Below are 19,868 nucleotides of genomic sequence, written 5' to 3' on the forward strand. Positions count from 1 at the left end.
AGAATGAGTGTTGGAAGAAACCTGGAGCACCGAACTACCAGAGTGGCCGGCAAGTCATGTGATTGCTGGAACAAACCAGTACTTTACCAAACATGGTCTCGCGACACACAAAACGGGAACTTCGATGGGATACAAACTCGGGAATGAATAAACTGAACGCGAGTGGAAATATATCACAGGCGCGTAGAGACACACCTTGGCATCCATTCAGACTCAATAGGATCAATACAAGCAGGAAGGCGATGATGGTTCTGGGTATGTATGCGTAAGAGACAGAAAAATACATTCATTAAAAGGGTGTTTCTTTGTATGAACAGGTAAGAACTAAATCACATCAAATGCGCGGCGAGGTATATGTGCGGGAAAGACAGCCAAGATAGAAAGACAGTAGCAGAAGGTTAAGGGCCGGAAGCATAGCATAACGGAAACGTTATCACGTGTGTGGGCGGGTTCTAGGGCTGGCTGGCGGCTTGCATGTTGCCTGTCAGCTCGGCTACTCTGGCCTTGATGCGAGCAGCGCGGGTCTCAAAACCTACAAGGAGACGTTAAAAACTTGCTTAGGGAATGTTACAACTGACAGAAAAGTGTGACTTACTCTCTTCTTCGCTCGTGTTGTCGTCGCTAGTGTAGTCGTTCTCCTTGCGAGCCTCCATCTGCGCGGCTCTCTCGGCGGCATTCTGGCGGATCTGAGCCCAACGGTCGTACGAGGATGGGACCGGCTTGGGTGGAGAGACAGGCTCGTCGCCTGGAGCATGCGCCGAAGCATCGGTGAATTCTTCGGAAACAGGCGATTCGGGGACGAAAGCCGGCTGTTCCACTAGAGGGCCTTGGTCGAATTGGGAGAATTCTTGATCGGCAGCGGCTCGCTCTTTCGTGTCAATACGAGAGAGCGCGTCGTACTCGGCCTGGCGGCGAATCTTAGGTTGATTGTCCGGCGATTCGGGGGCTTTAGAAGTCACCACGGAAGGTTGAGCATCGGGAGTAGGCTCAGGTTCCTTCTTATCGGCAACAGGCCCCACATCAGATTTCGGGGCCTCTACATTGGCCTTGGTAATCTCTGCAGCTGGCGCCAGCGGTACAGGCTTCTTCTTCAACGTGTTGTTGGTTGCTGGGCGGATAGGATGCTCCTGGGCTGCTCGCGCTCTATCCTCGAGGGCAGCCCGAGCTGCTGCAACAGCCGAGCCTCCAGCGGGAGCGATCTTCACTGGTGGCTTAGGTTCAGGCTCACTCTTCTTTTTGATCGTCCCGAACATGTTCTTGAACCCGGTGTTGCCCGTCTTCTTCTTGAGCTTCTGCCTGGATTCATCTGAATCCATTGATTGCTTGGGAAGAGATTCTGTCGTCGAGAGATCAGCCGCAGCACTGGTGCTACCATTCCGACTAGCGTTGGGAGTAGGGTCGCTAGCAGGGATCTCTTTTCTGGGTACTGCGGGTTTGGGGGAGCTGGCCGGGGTATCCTTCGGCAGAGGCGGGGGTGCCTGACGGGCGGTGCTCGGGGCTAGCGATGTCGGAGTGCTGGGCTGGTCATCTGTCGATTCTTTCACGTCGTCTGCCAAAGAGCCTGTGCCCGCACGGCTGTTGCTCAGGTAGGCGCTGCGGTAAGTATTCTTGTCATAATTGGTCGCCCATTTCATAGCCTGAGATGCCTCATTCATGATCGACGGCTGCAGAGTCATGATGGAGTTGGTCTTGGTGGAATATCGCGCATCTTGGGGAACATTGGTTCTGGCGTTGGCAGCTTCCTGTTCCTCGCGGTGTCGCTTTTGAAGAGCAGCGGCAGCCGCCTGGATGCGGGCATGCTGATCCGGAGCGATACTGGTCTTACTTGTTGGTGCCGGATTATCTGCTCGTTTGTAGGATTCTTCCATCGAGCTGACCTTCTTGGCTGAGGACTTGCGGCGCGTAACACCCTTCTTCCGAGTAGAGAAGCCAAAGAACCGCTTCTTCTCGGCAATATATGCACCCGGATCAGGCTCAGGAGCGGCCCCCTTCACTTGTTCTTCCAGCACCAGCCACTTGGCATCTTTGATAATGGTCTCAAGTAACGCGCAGCGTCCGAATACCGCTTTCCGGTTGGTCGGTTCTTCACCTGCCAAGCTACTGATCCAAACCCACCAGAAAGAGTCATCCAGATCCAGAGTCGTAATGCTTGCTAGTTCAGCCGGCTCCGTTAGTGGTTCATCATTCAAGCTGCGTTTGTGCGACTGCGAGCTTTGAACTCGAACTGTAGACAAGGGAGGAAGAATCTTGTCCGGAGGCAACAACAACGGGCCACCGGGTCCTTTGAGAGCGGTCTCGTCCCCAAAGCCTGAGGACATGAAATCCGCCCAGGAAGGGGTCGTGGGCCGGCCCAGATCTCCAGTACCGGACTGGGGAGCGGATTTCAGGCTACCGAAGTCATTTCTGGGAAGATTGAAAGCGTTTGCATCGTTGTTGGAATCCGACTCAAGTGCACCTCCAAAGCCATAATCTTCGAACCTTGACCATGAGGCTTCCTCTCGGGTGGTGGTGTCCGACTCTGTCGCTGCGGACTGATTAGTTGAGGCGATAGATTTCAGTACACGGAGGCATTCGTCAGTGAGCGCGCGAATAGGGTCGTCGAAGCCAGCAAATTCCTGCAGGTGCCGGTCGCTGTCTCGGTATTCGAAGTTTTTTGCGCGCCGTAACAGAGCAAAGGGAGTAGGGGAGACAGTATCAACGATCATCACCACCTTCGTGGTTGAAACCTGAAGAAGAGTCGGAGTCTCCGGTGGATATTCTGTTCCCTGGATCAAGCTCTGGAGAGCAATTGGCAGGGAGGAGATGGAGTTGATCCCGCGGGGTTCCGGCGACAAGGAGCGTAGATAGGCGAAAAACAGATGGCTTGTCGCATCCGCCGCACTAAGGAAGAGTAAGCCTTCGGAGCCCTCCCTTCGAAATATGTCTTCGCAACATACCTTGCCCAGTTCTTATAGGCGGCTTCAAAGCCACTGCCTGTATCTGAGTGGTCAAAAGCCCACCATCCAGCATAGCGAGACAGTTTGCGGCCACCAAGGCCATTCGATTTACCATGTGCTGCAACGGCAGCAAGCAGGTCGAAGAAGTCGGTGATGATCTTTGCGCGGGCGTCTGAATCAACACTAATCGGGATGAAAGTGGAGAACGCATCGCGAGCGAACTGAGAGTCTAGGAATGATCAGCTGGTCTGATTTCGGAGCTAGAGTGCCTTCATAGTCGCACCTTGTTCGCCAACCTTGAACAATTCATAAGCTTCCCAGGTCACAACACCACCTGGAAGTCTGCTCCAGCACCATTTCAACACACTACATATGACCTATATCCAACGAAAGCGAAGAGTAAGAGCCAAGTCGTGGTGGTGATCAGGATATGGTTGAAGCCACTCACGATTGGGTCCGACAGCCGCAGATCTTGTGCCAATGCTTCCCCGTTCACCGGGGAGCCTTTCTCCACGGACTGGTTGAAATAGTTACGGATGAAGGTGCGTGCGGCGCTGGCGTCGGAGCTTGGGCGGAACGGTAGAAGAAGGAAGGGAGTTTGAAGAGCTGTCAATGAAGAAGGAGGCAGGGATCAGCAAGTCGAGGAATGCACACAGGGGTGGACTAGATTTGGCAAGGGGAGCGGGGGTGGATCATCAGCCACGATGGAGGCCTACCTCGTGCTTTCAATTCCTGAGTGCATCCGTGCAACAGCTCCTGGACTTCTTCTGGGCCAACTTCGGTTCGCTGCCACGCGTCTGTCCATGTGGGCTTTGCGGGACCCTTATCTTCTACCTCGGAGGTTTTGGCGTTCTTCTTGGGGGTGTTGGCATCCTTACTGCGAAAAACGCGAGTAAAGAAAGGCATTCTGAACCGACACTTTTTGCGCGCCAGATTTTCGGCGGGCGGACGACGCGATCCTCGGAGAAAGATAAACGGGGAGTGAGAGGGGAGGTGGTTCGGATAACAATGCCCAACAGCGGAGGCACAGGAGGGGCGTGTAACCGGGGTCGCTAGCGAGATCCGATTAACAAGTAAAGTTGCGAAACTAACCGGGCGAATTCGTCACGCAGTATGTCTAGTAGGTACACGGTGTAGGATTTGAATAGAGCGGAGGAATAATAAAAGGATGGAGGCGCGTAGATTAAGAGGAAAGCGAAAAACCCCCAAGGGGAGGGACAGTGGATGTAAACACCGTCCTGAAGTAGCGATTCAGATCAGATAGCTCAATCAATTATCAGCGTCTACAGACTGGTCGAATGAATCGAGCCAAAGCGACCGAAAAGAAGGCGGGAAAAAAAATGGCCGAAGGCGATAGATGCAGCAGCAGCAGCAGTAGCAGCAACGAAGGCCGACCAGGTGTCCAGGAAGGATCGCCTGCAGGGCGGGAAGCAATCAGGTTCGTAAATGAGCCACCGCAGCGGCGACTGCAGCCACGATGGAGGGAGTGGGGGGGGAGGGAGTGAATTGCAGTTGTGACCAGTCAGTGGGAAGAATAGGAGGGGAGAAGAAAAAGAAAAGAGAGAAGAGAAACGCAGTGCAGCGCGAAGCAATGCAAGAAAAGAAGAAGAAATGGGAAGGAATGGGCAGATGAAGGAGATGAAGGGACCGCCGGTGATAATGAGGATCGACTGGGGTTGCCGTTTCAGGGGTTGGAAAATAACTAAGTCAGTTGATACGCCCGCCATCCATGGTTCTGAATCGATGAAGAATCTCGAGGCTCATGCACTCATGCAGTGGCCAATTCCTTTTGCATTAGCAGTTTAACTTGAACTTACCGACTCACCGTCTCCGAAAGTGGATCTGCAGCGACATGCTTCTACCTACAGTTTTAGTGATGCACGAGTGGATGAAGCACGTCGATTGCCCGGTATATATAATTGACACATTAATTTCTCCTCATACCCGGATCCCAACTGCAACACAATCTCTGTCAGTAGTGACTCTTCCAATCGACACCAGACGGTAGTACAACATCAAATAATCGACATCAGCCGTTATCCGTGGGGGGGAGGGGGGGGAATCAATAGAATTGGACAACAATTCTAGGTTCAATGCCTGATGGATTGTTGTTCAATAATCATCCTAATAATCCCCAAGCCTAAGACGGGTTCTGTGACTGGTCCAGGCGCGAAAACCGAATAACCTGGACCTAAACCCGAATGGGATGCAGATGATAAGGTCCGGCGACGGGAGAGTCACCGGTCTATCCATGATCCATTCCTTCTCTACCAAAGTACTCAAACTCGCTGGCCAGTTGTCCGTAACCTAAAAGCTTTGAGGCTGACCCAGACAAGCAGGCAGGCGGTCAGGCCCCCTCCTGGCTTCTGGACCCCTCGGGGGTTGTTCACCAGTCGCCCCCAGGTGAAACCAATTGTTCCCCAAGTGGGATGATGCTTTAAGGTAGTAGTAGTGTCAAGACTTTGTGGCCTTGAGTGAGAAACTCCGGGGTGGCCTGTGAAACCTGTTGAACCCTTAACCTTTTTCGGTGCGAGTCTACCACCGAGCAAGCTGGTGACATGACTCAGGCATTAAGTGTACTGTACGTAGTACGTAGCAATGACAGTGACAGTGACAGTCGACAGTCGAAAGGAAGGAATGGAGGCGGGGGATAATGATGAGCTCGGACGGCATCTTATATGAACCTCAGCTGACTGATCGTCGTGTCAGTGAGAGCCAGTTAGTTAAGGGTCTGGTCTAGTTGTCTCGGTTAGTCTAGTTATCTGTCAATCTAGAAGTCTGGAAGGATGGTCCTGCCTGGGGGGTCTATAAATAACTAGCTGGGAGAGTGGGCGGCGGCAGTTGAGAGCCGCCGTTGGCGAGCGGGTAAACCGCCTAAGACTATCTTTAGAATAATCTTCTGCATCACCCGCGTGTTCCTTCCATTCACCTTCCACCCCATCCATTCATCCCATCCCATCCCATCCCATCCCATCCCATCATCATCAACTTTCAGCTTCAGCTTCATCATCATTGTCATCACCACTTCTATTGTTTTAATTGTCACCCACTTCTTCTCTCACTTTCTCTCTTCCTCTTAACTCCACTTGCTGTCGACTTGCCTGGAGCCGCACTCTTTTTTTGCGAAGGTTGGTTATACCTGAGGCCATCCTTGCATCGGCTGCCTGACTGCCTGGCTTGTCTGGCTGCTGCTGCTTGTCTGGCCTGTTTTCTCTTTTACTCTTTCTCTCACTCTCACTCTCGTTTTGAGCCACACAAAGCCACTCCCTCCCACTCCCACTCCCACTCCCACTTTCCTTTGCGCGCCGCCCCCCCTTTGTCTTTACCGTCACACTGGCTTGTCTCATTCACCTCGATATCCACATTAACCCCCCCCCTCCACTACTTCCCCCAATTCCCAAACTTAACTCTCTTCTTACTGCATCTCCCCCCCCCCCCCCCCAATCCTCAGTCCCCTCTCTCCCAAAAATAGCGCGCTCATTCCCAATCTCACCACACTTACCGTTCCATTTACCTTTTCTACCTTCCCTGATCTTCGTCATTCGTTCCTCCTCCTCTTTGTAGAAGTGATTTCGAGGCTTCTCTATTTCCTTCCTCTCGGGATAATCGGTAACAAATTAATAATAATTTTCAACCTGACCGCGACCTGGCTCTTCGGTCGTCGCTCTCTTTCCTATCTTTCTCTTTTTCCTATTATTTTTTTTTCTTATCTCTTCGCGTTCTGGAAATACCTTCATCGGGCGGCGCTTCCCTGAGTTTCAGTTCGCGCCGCTATTTGATTCGGACGAACTATTGCTCCACTTGGCATATTTGTGATTGACCTTGTCGTCAGTGCCGCATAAACGCGCTCACATCCCTCATGGGTCGGAGAAAGATCGAGATCAAGGCGATCAAGGATGACCGCAATCGCTCAGTGTAGGTTCTTCCCGTGCACCTTCTTGATGTGCTTGTGGTGACGGTACCACCACTATTGCTAGACTAACTGACTGGCATCTCTGTCGGCTTCCAGGACCTTTCTTAAGCGAAAGGGCGGTCTCTTCAAGAAAGCACATGAGCTTGCGGTCCTATGTTCGGTCGATGTCGCTGTCATCATCTTTGGTCATAACAAAAAGCTATATGAATTCTCGTCTTGTGACATGCGAGAGACGCTCGCTCGATATCAATATGTGTGGTGGACCCTCAGATTCTGACTACTCGTTCCTACCGCTGACGCGACCCATTTCTTGCAGTTTGGACCTCCCCATGAACACAAAGGCCCGGAAGACTTTAACGGCAAACGCGACGATGATGACGACGAAGATGAGACGACACCCGCCCCCGAAGACATTCATCCCACGCCTCCGAACCCTCCCATGATTCCCGCCCATATTCCTGGGCATCCTGGCTTCCAACATGTCAATCACGCCCCGTCAGCTTCTCCACCCATCCCCAACGGGTTGCCCTTCGATCCTCGTCATGGTACCCCTCAACCACAAGGTGTCTCGAGACCGTCGTCAAGGAATCATCTGCGTCGCGTCAGCTCTAACATCGGACCTCAACAACATCATGCCACACCTCCACCGCCTCCGCCGCCACCGCAGAACGGTTTCACGTATATGCTTAACCCATCCGTCTATAATCCAGCAGTTGCCCATCCGATGGCTCAACCTCCTCGTCCCGGTCAGTTTGCGCATTATGGCCCACCGGGGCAGCATCATCAGCCCGGGCCACCCCAGCATCAGCATCAGCATCCGCCGATGCCACCGCAAGCAATGCCCCCGCACTCGATGGCGCCTCAACCGATGCCGCAGCATCTCGCACCACATCCACATCCACGTGCCATAACACCGCAACCACCACCTATGGCTATATCGCAGGCGCCGCATCACCCACCCGTACCACAGGTCGCCCAAGCATTCCTCACAGAACAAGGCCGAGCTTCCATGCCCCCGACATTTGCACAGCACGAGCCGCAGGCACAACCGCAACCGCCACGGACGGTATCACTTCCCGAAGCGACCGCTGCCGAGCAGATGCCGGGCCCTATGAAGGCAGAAGGAAGCCCTTCGCCTCCCCATCAAAGATCTCTATCGTCTAAGTCGCGCAGTATCTTCACCCCTATCGACGACCGCGGCTCAGTCTTAGCGCGTCACTTTGGTGTAGGCCCGCCCACATGTGAGCCGGGAGAAAATGTCCACCTCAAGGCGGAAGCTCCGCTGGGAAATCCCACTGATGTAAAGCCACCCAAGCCACTTGCAGGGAAGGCAGGGAAGGCAGGGAAGGCGCCACCACCGCCCCGAGCGGCGACGGAAGCCCCACGCCCCCAGCCTGTAGCGGATCTAAAGCCACCGGCACGAACCAACAACGGCCAATTACCCCCTAAGCGCCCGCAACTGAAGGTGCAGATCCCAAGCGAGAACTCAGATAGAGGCAGTGCGACAGGCGAATCGTCCTCACGCGACTCGGCGGGTAACAAGACATTGACGCCGGCCAAAGCCAATGCAGATACTAGTCATTCGGGCGTGGTCCTTCCTCCGCCGTCACCATCCGCTGGCGCGATCCTTAGCGCGGGGGCCCAGGGACCACCGAACCCGTTTGCCCGACCAGCACCGCCTCCCGGCCCGGCCGCGCAGAACAATGCCGCCTACAACAATAACAGCAATATTGACACGCCAATCTCTGCTCTTCCCAGTCGATTTGTTTCAGATGCACTGCTCCCATCACCGTCCAGCTTTTTCCCCGAATGGGGGTTCGGTCGCTCGGGTGGTCCGGACAGCAACATGCTCCCAAGCCCTTTGACGTTCCCGACCCCGGCCGTTCAGACCGGACCTGGCTTCGGACGTGAAGACAACGATCAAGATAAAAAGCGCAAAAGCCCCGACAGCGGGCCGAGTGCTGACGGGGTGACGAAAAAGCCGAAGACGTAACTGCTGGAACTTGCGAGTTGTTGCGCATCACAAAGTTGACGGTCTCCCCCCATCTCATTGGCCCTGTTGTCTCTTCTTATCCCATGTTTTGAATAATGGCATTTACATGGCGTTAGTGATATTTACTTGTCAGGGGAGGAACTTTTTGGCAATCGGTTTGTCGAAGTTAGTGTGTGTGTTTGTGTGTCACTCTCCTTTGTTTTAGGGTTGTCTTTTGCGGAAACAACTTTATACCCCTTTTCCTATAGTATCCGTCATCTTTCTCACTTTCCCTTTTGGTTTGGTCTAGCTGGGCTATAGACTGTGTGGGTATTGCTTCGCTTTGCTATTGAGACCCTCAGATCTCCAACACGCTTTGCTACTCTCACCCTTTTATTCTCCAGCTGTTCGTCTCTGGAAACCGAGGGCGGAAAGTTTTAAGAACTCCCCCGCATTGCCGCTTCCTTCCTTTTTTCTTGCCGTCTTAACTCTAATTCTTCTTTGTGTTGTTATCTTGGATTTAGGGGGATGGCACCTGAGGGCGATAGTGATGGTGATGGTGATGGTGATCGGTGATCTCTTTCTTTTCTTGTTTCCCAAGTATTTTTCATTTTCGATTTTTCTCTTATTTACTTTTTTTTTATTTGTGTCAAAGAATGTATATAAAAGGAGGAGGGGTCTAGCTGGATTTGGATATGTTCGATTAGGAAAGTGAAATAATTTGACCTTCGCTTGATGCATAATCCACCTCCATTCATCCATTCATCCATTCCATTTCAATCATGACTGGTCATATCAGATTCAGTGGTACTGTATCACAAGTATATGTGGCTTGTAGATGGTGAGAAGCATTCCGCACAGAGAGCAGAGTAAGTGCTGCGTATGCTGCCGCTTTTTTCTTGAATGGATCGCAATGCAACGCAATGCAATGAGGAGAGAAACCCCAACTCCCCTTCCCCTGGGCATTTGAAGTATGTATGCCACTTAACCCTGAGATTCGGTCGTGGGAAAGAAGGGAGAGCAGGCAATGAAAAATATGTAGACATTATGAAGTAGAAGAATATATGCTCCGACTTTCTCCGGAGTTGAGATTATTACCCTTTTCCTCTTGCTCCATTTGCTGGGATTTGAGAGCAATGGAGGCTAAGGAAAGGGGTGGCGTGGCGTGGCGTGGGGTAGGTACACTATACCTCCTCCTTGGGCTGGGGTTCGCCGTGTTGTTGCTTCTGCTGGGCCTCCAAGACGGCCTTGCGGGCTTTCTCCTGCTCCTCCAGGCCGGTCTTCGCGATGGTGTGGGCCTTGCTCAAGGTGACGGGGCGGACGAGCAGGCTGAGGGCTAGGCCGAGGGCGGCGATGGCACAGTAAAAGATCCACATGCGGCTGAAGGCGGTGGTGTAGGCGTCGAGGACGACCTGGCGCTGGGCCTTGGGGAGGGAGCGCAGGAGATCGCCCTGGGAGCCACTGAAGGAGGAGGCGATGGCGTGGGCGTTGTCGGCTCCGACGGCGGCGGCGATCTGGGGCATGCGGCTGGCGAAGACATTCTGGTAGATGACGGTGCCGAGGACGATGGAGATGGCGGCGGAGACCTGGCGCATGAAGCCGAAGGTGGCCGTGCCGGCGGCCATGTCGCTGGGGTGGATGTTGGCCTGCAGGGCAACGAGCGGGGACTGGAAGAGCGGGCCTGTGCCGATGCCGCCGATGATCTGGTAGATGATGATGCGGGGCCAGCTGGCGTAGGCCTTGAGGTCGATGAAGAGGCCGTAGCCGATCGTCATGAGGAGAAGACCGCCGGTGATGAGCTCGCGGTAGCGGCCGGTCTTCTTGATGACGACGCCCGTGGCCGCGGAGAAGATGGAGAGGCTGAGCACGGTGGGGAGGACGTAGACACCGCTGAGAATCGGGGACGCCAGAAGCACCGTCTGGAAGTAGAGCGGGAGGTAGTAGGAGCCGGAGATGAAGACGAAGCTGTGGCAGAAGTTGATCAGGAGCATGAGCACGTTGTGGAAGTTGTTGAACAGTCGAAGAGGGATCACTGGGTAGCGTGCGATCTTCCACTCATTGATGAAGGCGACGACCCAAGTCACGATTCCGAAGATTATCAGGCAGATCACCGTGGCGGACGCCCAGGGGTAGCTGACGCCGCCATATTCAAGGCCGAAGAGGAACATGAGCGTGCCGCCGATCATGAGGAAGGTGCCCGACCAGTCGATTGAGCGGAGTCCTGCAAGAAGGGGCACTTTGCTGGCCTCAATCTTGAGGAAGAAGATGAGAATGACGAGCGAGAAGCCCCCGATAGGTACTGGATAGCGGGCGTTAGTGTGGGGATGGGGCAGTTCAATTCGCATTGAATAGACCTACAATTGATGTAGAAGCACCACCGCCAGCTAACACTAGTGGTGAAAGCACCGCCAATGATAGGACCCAGGGCACCTGCAATGGCCCAGGTGGAGCCGAAAATGCCGTAGTACATCGGACGCTCCCTGCGACAAGTCAGTCAACTGAGCCGGGTCAAGCCCTCTGGGGGTTCGCTGAAAGCTCCAGGCGAGGTTATACTGACCGAACACTGAACAGATCGGTCACGCAAATGTTAGCTAGAACGATGATACCACCGCCGCCAACGCCCTGAATCGCTCTGCCGGCGATGATCATGGGCAGATTGACTGCCAACGCGCAGATGAGACTGCCCACCAAGAACAAGAAATTGGCGATCAGGATGATCTTTTTCCGGCCCCAGACATCACTGATCTTGCCCCAGAGGGGGACACAGGCGGCGTTCGCCAGCATGTAAGAGGACGCAATCCATGAGTACCCGCCCTCCGATGCATGGAAGTGGTTAGCAATCGTCGGAAGTGCCGTCGAGACGATGGTCTATGTTGAAGCACCAGAGAGTCAGTAGACTGGCGATCAGATCCAGGGGACCCAGAAGACCTTACCATGTCCAAAGCTGCCAAGAACAGAGCCAACTATATGTAACATTAGCGTGCTGTCACAATGTCCGAGGCGGAGTATAAATGTGGAGTGAGAGAGAAAGGAAAACATACACAGAGCGCCGTCATCACGACCAAGATCTTCTTCTTCCCCAGTTTCTGTGCCTGAGAGGGCACGCGATCCAGCGGGGCGCTAGCAGCAGCCACAGCAGCCTCATCGTCTAGCGTTCCATCATGGCCTTTCTCAGTTTCGACGGGGATTTGTTCATGCGAGGCTCGTGAGGCGGGCCTGACAGCGTCAAGCTTCTCCGACCCAGCTCGGTAGGAAGAGGAGCTTGCCTCGGAGGGTGACATGCTCTCCGCAATTATCGGACCCTTGTCCACTGAGGTCTCCTCAACGTGAGGGTGTTGATGACCCGGCATAACTTGGGTGTATAATATCCCAAATTCGACGAAAGGGAACGGAGATTTGAGACAAAGAGAGATAGAGAGAGAGAGAGAGAGAGAGAAAAGGAAAAGAGGGGGAAAGGACCGAGGTTTTTTTTGGCCGCTCTCTTCTCTTCTTGAGTTGGAAGGACAGAGCAGAGACCGCAGAGCAAACCGGGTTGTTTCCCTTTAGTGTTGACGGTGGCGGGCGAACCCCGACGCTTGCAGCAAAACTTTGGCGTTTGGTTTAGTTTGGTTTAACTACCGGGTGCTCCCAGCAAGACCTGTTTTTTTTTTTTTTTGGCTGCTTCTTCTAGAACTGCGGCGCGTATCGAAGTTAGCTAAGTATGAGATAATAAGAGACAAGTCTCAAGTCAATTTTTTTGTGTTCAGCATTTTAGGTTTAAAGCAACTAAGCTACCTTTTTATTTCGTTGGTTACGTATTATGCGAGTATGTTTGAGACCGAGCCCGAGACCGAGACTTTTTGCGCTTGAGGCGTCGGAGATAAGGTCGGCTTTGTGGCCCTCACCCCCCGAAAAGGGTAAGTAAGAGATAGGAAGAAAAGAAGAAGGGAAAAAAAAGGCCTCGACTGTGGAGCGGTCCCTGAACTGAATTTTAGTTTCAGTTGGAGTCCCATCTTCTTCTTCTTCTTCTTCTTCTTCTTCTTCGGGTTGGAACGTGGATCGTCTTTTTATACCAAAACTTCTTTCTACCATTGGGTCCACCTGCGACTAGTATAGAGGAGTAAGAAGAGGAGAAATACTACACAGTATGTAAAGCAGTCGGCTGCAGGGCGGAGAATTCCATTCGACCCCACGAGGCTTAGCTATAACGGGTGAAATTCATCTTCTCGGACTGTCGGACTTTTTCCCCGCCGATGCCGAGCTTTTTTGTGATGAGTCGATGACTCGACAATACAATAAACTGTATGCCTGCCCAACATGGCTGACTGGCTCTCACCGCATACCTAGACTGCCGTAATAGCCAGAAGTAGCCCGGAGCGGATTGCCTTCCATGCGAGGCCGAGATCCAGACTCCATCACCGCCTAATGTTCTAGGCCGGTGAACTGCCAGGTGTATAGTCACTCCCGTCTGGCCAATGAATACACTACACTTCCATAAAATCAATCATCACCTGGGAATGTTCTTCACCAGAACAATTTCTCTCTTCTTAGCCCACATCCCTCTATCCCCATGTATGCCACTGGAAGAGAAATAAATAGGGTATATAATGTACAATGACACATCATGAAAGGGTGCAGTAATCGACCATCCATCCACCTTTACTATGAAACACCCCAAACTCCACGCCTTCCATCTAATCCTGCAACTGAAGAATTTCTGCACACATACACACACGTCAGCAACCTGTCGGTGCGATACCGCTTTTTTATTCTCTAAGAAGGGGCTGCATCCGCACTCACCTGTCAAAAACTCCTCGAAGCTCACCGTAATATACCCATCCCGGTCGTCGTCATACCGTTTGAACACGTCGGTCATGCGCCGCAGACTAATGCAGGCCTGCACAAACAGGTCGAAGCTCATGCCATGTTTGCCGTACGTATGCCCGTTCATCTGCCGGCCCTTGCTCTCGAAGGTGATGAACATGACCTGCACGAACCCCGGGCTGAGGCGGTACCCGAAAGCGACCAGCGCGTTCTCGAACTCGGGCAGGCTGATGCGGCCGCTGCGGTCCACGTCGAACCGATCGAAGAGCTCGCGCCACGCCGCCAGGTAGCGCCAGAGGGAGACGAACTCGTCGAACGAGATGGTCCCGCTGCTGTTGCGGTCGAACATGCGGATCATCATCTTGACCGTCTTGGGGTGGAACGAGGTGTAGTCGCCATTCACCAGCGCCGAGCCCAGCTCCAGCTCCGTCAGCGCCCCGGAGTGCGAGGTGTTGGCCGCCCGGAACAGGGGGTACAGCTGCTGTGGGTCATCGTCGGGGACCGCCAGTGGAGGAGGGTGGGGGGATTGGGGCGGCCGCGACGACGGGGGAGGACGGTTGCGCACGGGCTGCGAGGGAGGAGGCCCGAAGCCGTAGTTCTGGGGCGGAGGCGAGGGGTGTAATGGGTGCGGCCGTTGCTGGACAGGAACGGTCGGCGATCGTCCACCGCCATGGTGAGTCTGTTGGGCAGGCGCTGGGTAGCGCTGCTGCGGGTTGGCGCTCGGCGCTCCGGACACGGGCACGCGCGGCGGCACTCCGCTGGAGGAATGGTGGGAAGACTGTCGAGGGGGTCGTTGGTGAGTCGAGCTGCTCGTCTGCATCGCACCGAGCATCTGCGCAACCTGTTCCCCCCTCAAAGTCAGTAGCTGCGGGGTAGAGAAGTAGATCAACCTGCATCATTCGGGTTCCTGCGTACCTGCTCGGGCTCTGCGTGACTGTGCTCAGGATCCTCACATATTAGCGACAGTTGCTCAGTGTTTTCCGGCGGGCTTGTCTTGGTTCTCGACTCACGCTGGCAGCGCATCTGGATTGTAGGACTGATTGTACGCCATGGCGGCAAAGGCTGACTGACGTGACTGACGTAAGGGCGGCGGGCGCAATCCGAGCGACAGGCGTCAAAACGGGCAGCGTAGGTTTGCACCCAATCCTCTAAGCACGACGAGGAGGGGAGGTAAGATATCTAGGTGTAAAGATTTTAGGACTGAAAGGCAAGGACCGAAAGGAGTTCGGGGAGATGAAGGAATTATTAGGCTTTGGCCATGCAGTTAGTTGTTAAGTTAGCGACCAGATTCGTTTTTGCGGACCAGCAGAGCGGAGCCGTGGGGCGGCGGTTTAGCAGGAATCGCCAACCGAAATCAACCATAAAAGGGGGTAGAAGACGCGGTACTACACATACCCATAGGTAGAAAGTCCGTTTAATGAGCGCAGATGATCTGTCAATCACTCCAAAGAGAACAAAAGGATTCAAATCAGTTGCCTTCCGTACAAGCAAGGATCACTGGCTTGACCTTTGTCACTGGAGGGGGTGAAGGTTAAAACTGCGCGCGGAACGAAGGCAGATCAGGCCGAATGAAAGAAACTCAGCCCTATATCCGACACAGCTTATTTTTGAAGCGGTTGGCCCACGGGTTCCATTCCAATTCGTGGTGGATCCCACGCAAAGAAAAAGGCATCTGTGCTACTTCTGAATACTATACAAACTAGGATTGAACCGCTGGGAGGCTGTGTTCAGAGCCAGTGGTTCATGATGTTAAAGTCTTCGTGTCAAAGATGCTCAGCCTTGCGCTGTCATTCGCAGAGGCCACAAGACCGGGGAAGCCTAGGCACCGTCACGAACCCCCGACCAACTGCTCCAGTCCCTCCTTCTGTTCATTCAAAATAGACGCGATCTCGTTCCAAGCAATGTTCTGAAACTGCTGTCCTTCCGCTCCCGTTGTTAATGCGATCGATTCGCTGTTCTTTGTTAACCAGCACCTTCTAACCGTGGAACAGGTCCGAGGTAGACTCACTCTAGATAACCATCGTTTCTCCAACACTTCCCATGAGACTCCACCCCTTGGTACGTGGCACTCACCAGCGATCGGCTGCCTTGCTCAGCTGTGCGCGCAAAGAGTTTATACGCCAGCCAAGACAGCCATCGCTCGTAAAATCTACGATACTGCCGCCCGAGTGACGAGGCACAAAACCCCGGACTTACGGAGTTGATGATCACAGGCACCGTTCCGTCGTCCTGGCGAACCATCCCAGCCGCCATCTTGAGCATATACTCGAGCAGAAGCTTGGAGATTCCGTATTGTCGGCGGCCTAAGAAATTGCGGGGGTCGTTCAAATGCTTGAGTAACGGCTCTTCCGTTCGGAGGCTCTGCGCCTTGACCCGAACGAACTGTTGGCTGGAGACCACTGTAAGATGGGCTGGCTGCGTCGGTGTCGAGCTGCTTCTCAGCTTGGGGAGGAGGAGGAATGCCAACAGGGATGTCGAGAGCGTGTTGACCTGCAGCGTCTCCTCCCATCCTTCCGGCGATACGGTGTAGTCTCGATTCCATAGACCCGCGTTGAGGATGGCGATATCCAACTGGTCGACTTCGTTGTTCACACGCTCTGCGAAGCTCTTGACGCTCTGGAAGCTGTTCATCTCCAGCTGCCACACTTGCACCACACCCGGTCTCTCGGTGCGGCGTTCAAGCTCCGCCTTGGTCGCTTGGCCTTTTTGCAGGTTCCGACTGCCTATGATGAGTAAGTCCACGCCCAGGCTGAGGAGCTTGACAGCCGCCTCGAATCCCAGTCCGGATGTTGCTCCGGTCAGAAGCACCGTCTTTCCTGCGAACGACACCCCGCTGGGATCGACCGGGATATTGCGTCGCGACCGACGAAGGCGAAATAGCCCTGCCATGACGAATGTGAAAAGACACAGCAGTATGGCCTTCGAGGTCGACATTATACGGCCGAGGAGGACGTTTGCCAAGGTATAGAACAAGGTTGGTGTAGTAATTCCAACCGATCCAAATCGAAAAATCAAGAGGTTCGCGTGAGCTAAGGATTATCTAGCCTCGACAACTGGATGCTGGTGATAGCTGCCAGCTGAAATTAGCGTATTACTAGAGCCGGGTCCGGCGTCTGGGCCGGCCCCGCTGAATCGCCCCGAGACGGACAAGATGATGGAGACCGCTGGAGCAGGAAACGAATACGAAAGAGAGGGCGCGCAAGCTCTGCAGCAAAAAGTCCGAGCAAGGATGGGATGGACTAAGCGGGGCTTCTGCAACTACCAGCGATCCGCCCCCCTGCAAATATGGGTTGTCGATTTGCCTTTTGTGAGGCTCTGCTGTAATCCATGCAAATGGAACAGAGGATGCAAATGGCTCACGTAAGGCTGGGCAATCCACAATAAGCGCTGATAATGAGTAACACTACAAAATAGAATTTCTGTCACACCGTCTCAAGTGACTTCCCGAGACAGTGCTGCAAGATGGCGAGATCCAGGCATGAATTGAAGTCATCGATCGGGGATGGCAAACAATGCAAACATGCGGAGTAAATACTCGTAGGTGATTTCTCATCAATAATCTCGGCGGTGATACAACCATTGTGGTAGGTGCCTGTCTGCCTGCCTCATAGATTCTGGAAAGAACCGAGTAAGTCAACTTGGAGACTTGCTCTCTGGCTGCTTCATTCCATCAACCTAGTTCTTGTCAATTCTTAGTATAACCTTTCTTTCTGGTCCCCATTATCCATACGACAGACATTATTATAGACTATGTTGTACTCAGTAAGTCAACCCATCTCCGCCAAGAAAATCACCCGAGTCACTTCTCTAAAGTCAAGATCCAGGTTGAGGCATCGGAGATGGGCTCGGCTGAACAAGGGAGCGAGGCTCCCAGAGACGGCCGGACATGGCGTAACTACTTCCCTAAAGGCGACCTTTGGGTGTTCGGATACGGGTAAGCCTAGCCGTTCACTGTGCTGCCGGGGTCGCTCCGCGGCCCAAGGGTGATCCCTGGAATCAACAACCAGTGGCTGATGCAGAGCAGGAGTTTGATTTGGAAGCCGCCGCCGCATTATGGTAAGTAGAGTATACAGCTTACATCCATGATACCAGGAGTGGCTCATTTCCATATATGATACAAATGGACTAATGTCTGCCAGATCAGCGGGTTCCTGGCTACATCAATGGCTATGTGCGGCGCTTCTGGCAGGTTTGTTGATACATATAATTTGCCTTATGGTTATGATGATCGTATTTGTCAGTGTGCAGATGAACTCACTGGCGATGTCTGTTAGGCAAGGTGAGTCAAGTTATTCTTGAGAGACGACATGTCAGGGCTGACAGGTCGCATCTAGCAACGACCATCGTGGCACTCCAGAAAACCCTGGACGAGTTGTGACGGTGATCGAACGGGAATTTTGGGAGACACTGGATGATCCGGTATGTCTTCTTATTCTCTTCAGCGGCCGTGATCAGCCAGCTATAACCGTGGAATTCTGTTGTTTACTGCCAATATGCCTATTTGAGATGGTTCACTCACGGTATGGAACAGCTGGCACATCTGGAAAGCTCGCCGACAGCCACGGTTTGGGGTGCTGCATATCATATCCCTGCTTCCCATGCTGAGGAGGTGCACGATTATCTCGATGTCCGAGAAATCAATGGTTACACCGTTCATTACACCCCTTTCCATCCCGTCGATACTCCCAATGAGCCAAACGCAGAGGGGTCGGCGTCATCTCCAATCGTGTGTATGGTCTACATCGGTCAACCAACCAATCCGCAGTTTTTGCGGGATCCGATCCGACGAGAGCAACAAGATGTGGCTGAGGTGATAAGTCGCAGTCAGGGAAAGAGTGGTAAGAATACTGAATACCTGTATCTCTTGGAGAAGTCGCTTGACGGACTCGGGCTGGGCAGTGCCGATGTGCACGTCACCGATCTGGTACAACGGGTCAAGGCCCTTGAGGGCGTGGACGAAGCGGCGGCAGAGGAGGCCAAGGCGGAACGGGATATAGAGGAGGCTCTCCATGCTTCCAAGACAGAGGCTCTTCAGTGATTCCCACCGGCTGGATAGGCCTACTCTACCCGTGTTGCGTCGGTGAGCTGTTATCGTTGCTGCTGCTGCTGCTGCTGCTGCTGTATCCTCGAGGGGTTCCTGGCTTATGGCAGATAGACCAAATTAGACCATTCTAGGTAGAAAAGATCATTCTTAACTTCTTCAACGGTGTTATGGGGATCTATAGGGCAAAGGAAGCGTTGAAGTAAGAGAGTGTCGAGGGTAGGTGAGGCGTGCCTTCCACGCTAGCTGCAAAGCCGCTGGTCTTACGCAAGCAGGCGATAAGGACAAAAGGAGGGCCTTTCCCGTATCATCAAGCGAGACCAGAGAATGTGGTGCTGTAATTGTCCAGGTCCGATTCACCATTGAGCCAGGCTATCTGGTGTGAGGATGTGATGTATGCAAGTAGACTAGCCTTCCCAGCCAAGCAATCCTGCAAGATTGACCAGCAGTCAGTATACCGTTACAGACTTGCAGACAGAGACAGGCCGATCATTCTGCAATCAGTTGAGGCTAAGGAGACGCGGTCTCTGCCTGCGCTCGATTTGTTCGATCGTGTATTACGGTTGATTGCTCGTGCTTCCGACACAATCCCCAGTTCCAGGATGATGAAGAATCAACTGCTGGCACCTGCTGGGTTGGCTGGGCAATGAAGAAACCCTTCCTTGTTGCGCGAAAAATAAAAGTGCCACAAACAAACCAAACCCTGAAAAGTCGCAATCTGCTTGCTCCAAAGGTCCTTATCCAGAACACTGTGCAGATCCTCACTGAATGCGCCATGTACATACAGTACGAGTAATTTTGGCCCCTCCTTCCAGGTACCAATGAGGGGTGGAAAACCGAGGGGGGTCATTGCCGGTGATGAGCCGGTGATGAATTTCTTAGCGTCTCCGACTTCATCGGTTGCGCATTTGCCTCCCCCTCATTCATAACTTACCTTACCTATACCTGTCTATACCTATCTATACCTTACCTACTACCTTCAGTCTCTCTCTCTCTTTACCTTCAAATAAAGTGTGCTGTACGGGGTACGAATTACTGCTCAGCTCTTTCAGCTCCACTATTTTTCTTGCCTCTTCCAGCTCTCTCCCAATCTTTACCAATTCAGCCTGTAACGTTAAGTTACAGGACCTCAGTCGTCACCAGTTAGTCACAGTTACCCCTCCCCCTCCTCCCCCTCCCCCGGCCACTTCTGGACCACTTGCA

At 53.2% G+C, this 19,868-nt stretch overlaps 6 protein-coding genes across 6 annotated transcripts; 2 read left to right on the plus strand and 4 right to left on the minus strand.

Moving 5' to 3' along the window:
- Window positions 1-369: 369 nt before the first annotated feature.
- Window positions 370-4,030, minus strand: BO86DRAFT_34094 (morphogenesis protein). Its single transcript, XM_025669065.1, has 6 exons — window positions 3,653-4,030; window positions 3,385-3,542; window positions 3,220-3,313; window positions 2,937-3,165; window positions 596-2,880; window positions 370-532 (listed from the first exon to the last, which is right to left on the minus strand). The coding sequence occupies exons 1-6, from the start codon at window positions 3,840-3,842 to the stop codon at window positions 453-455; spliced, it is 3,036 nt and encodes a 1,011-aa protein (XP_025529662.1). The 5' UTR covers window positions 3,843-4,030; the 3' UTR covers window positions 370-452.
- Window positions 4,031-6,602: 2,572 nt separating this feature from the next.
- Window positions 6,603-9,028, plus strand: rlmA (SRF-type transcription factor RlmA). The gene is made up of 3 exons (XM_025669101.1): window positions 6,603-6,851; window positions 6,946-7,102; window positions 7,166-9,028. The coding sequence occupies exons 1-3, from the start codon at window positions 6,796-6,798 to the stop codon at window positions 8,840-8,842; spliced, it is 1,890 nt and encodes a 629-aa protein (XP_025529663.1). The 5' UTR covers window positions 6,603-6,795; the 3' UTR covers window positions 8,843-9,028.
- Window positions 9,029-10,005: 977 nt separating this feature from the next.
- Window positions 10,006-12,102, minus strand: BO86DRAFT_377641 (MDR family MFS transporter; the record flags this gene model as incomplete). Its single annotated transcript, XM_025670591.1, has 5 exons — window positions 10,006-11,120; window positions 11,180-11,301; window positions 11,379-11,689; window positions 11,755-11,784; window positions 11,863-12,102. 5 exons carry the CDS (start codon window positions 12,100-12,102, stop codon window positions 10,006-10,008), a joined length of 1,818 nt encoding a protein of 605 aa, XP_025529664.1.
- Window positions 12,103-13,341: 1,239 nt separating this feature from the next.
- Window positions 13,342-14,899, minus strand: BO86DRAFT_334838 (EF-hand). Its single transcript, XM_025668865.1, has 4 exons — window positions 14,635-14,899; window positions 14,540-14,558; window positions 13,601-14,465; window positions 13,342-13,517 (listed from the first exon to the last, which is right to left on the minus strand). Exons 1-4 carry the CDS (start codon window positions 14,673-14,675, stop codon window positions 13,495-13,497), a joined length of 948 nt encoding a protein of 315 aa, XP_025529665.1. The 5' UTR covers window positions 14,676-14,899; the 3' UTR covers window positions 13,342-13,494.
- Window positions 14,900-15,452: 553 nt separating this feature from the next.
- On the minus strand, window positions 15,453-16,513 carry BO86DRAFT_417434 (putative short-chain dehydrogenase/reductase family protein; the record flags this gene model as incomplete). The annotated part of the gene is made up of 2 exons (XM_025675027.1): window positions 15,453-15,576; window positions 15,633-16,513. The coding sequence occupies 2 exons, from the start codon at window positions 16,511-16,513 to the stop codon at window positions 15,453-15,455; spliced, it is 1,005 nt and encodes a 334-aa protein (XP_025529666.1).
- A 700-nt stretch (window positions 16,514-17,213) lies between these two features.
- On the plus strand, window positions 17,214-18,749 carry BO86DRAFT_387613 (gamma-glutamylcyclotransferase). Its single transcript, XM_025671635.1, is given in 7 exon segments — window positions 17,214-17,386; window positions 17,449-17,558; window positions 17,649-17,680; window positions 17,764-17,814; window positions 17,825-17,826; window positions 17,957-18,043; window positions 18,156-18,749. 6 exon segments carry the CDS (start codon window positions 17,464-17,466, stop codon window positions 18,660-18,662), a joined length of 774 nt encoding a protein of 257 aa, XP_025529667.1. The 5' UTR covers window positions 17,214-17,386; window positions 17,449-17,463; the 3' UTR covers window positions 18,663-18,749.
- The last annotated feature ends 1,119 nt before the right edge of the window (window positions 18,750-19,868 follow it).

The sequence above is a fragment of the Aspergillus japonicus genome (genome assembly GCF_003184785.1).
Source record: "Aspergillus japonicus CBS 114.51 unplaced genomic scaffold BO86scaffold_12, whole genome shotgun sequence".
NCBI classification, from domain to species: domain Eukaryota; kingdom Fungi; phylum Ascomycota; class Eurotiomycetes; order Eurotiales; family Aspergillaceae; genus Aspergillus; species Aspergillus japonicus.

What these genes read in the sequence shown, in the direction of transcription:
- BO86DRAFT_34094 (XM_025669065.1), bottom strand. Translation starts at nt 3,842, where the DNA reads ATGCCTTTCTTTACTCGCGTTTTTCGCAGTAAGGATGCCAACACCCCC. An exon ending in TCAGGAATTGAAAGCACGAG is followed by an intron (nt 3,543 to 3,652) that starts GTAGGCCTCCAT and finishes CTTCATTGACAG; the next exon opens with CTCTTCAAACTCCCTTCCTT. An exon ending in TGCGGCTGTCGGACCCAATC is followed by an intron (nt 3,314 to 3,384) that starts GTGAGTGGCTTC and finishes CGTTGGATATAG; the next exon opens with GTCATATGTAGTGTGTTGAA.
- rlmA (XM_025669101.1), top strand. Translation starts at nt 6,796, where the DNA reads ATGGGTCGGAGAAAGATCGAGATCAAGGCGATCAAGGATGACCGCAAT. An exon ending in GATGACCGCAATCGCTCAGT is followed by an intron (nt 6,852 to 6,945) that starts GTAGGTTCTTCC and finishes GTCGGCTTCCAG; the next exon opens with GACCTTTCTTAAGCGAAAGG. An exon ending in CGCTCGCTCGATATCAATAT is followed by an intron (nt 7,103 to 7,165) that starts GTGTGGTGGACC and finishes CATTTCTTGCAG; the next exon opens with TTTGGACCTCCCCATGAACA.
- BO86DRAFT_334838 (XM_025668865.1), bottom strand. Translation starts at nt 14,675, where the DNA reads ATGGCGTACAATCAGTCCTACAATCCAGATGCGCTGCCAGC. An exon ending in CTTCGAGGAGTTTTTGACAG is followed by an intron (nt 13,518 to 13,600) that starts GTGAGTGCGGAT and finishes GTATGTGTGCAG; the next exon opens with AAATTCTTCAGTTGCAGGAT.
- BO86DRAFT_387613 (XM_025671635.1), top strand. Translation starts at nt 17,464, where the DNA reads ATGGGCTCGGCTGAACAAGGGAGCGAGGCTCCCAGAGACGGCCGGACA. An exon ending in CTTTGGGTGTTCGGATACGG is followed by an intron (nt 17,559 to 17,648) that starts GTAAGCCTAGCC and finishes GATGCAGAGCAG; the next exon opens with GAGTTTGATTTGGAAGCCGC. An exon ending in GAAGCCGCCGCCGCATTATG is followed by an intron (nt 17,681 to 17,763) that starts GTAAGTAGAGTA and finishes AATGTCTGCCAG; the next exon opens with ATCAGCGGGTTCCTGGCTAC.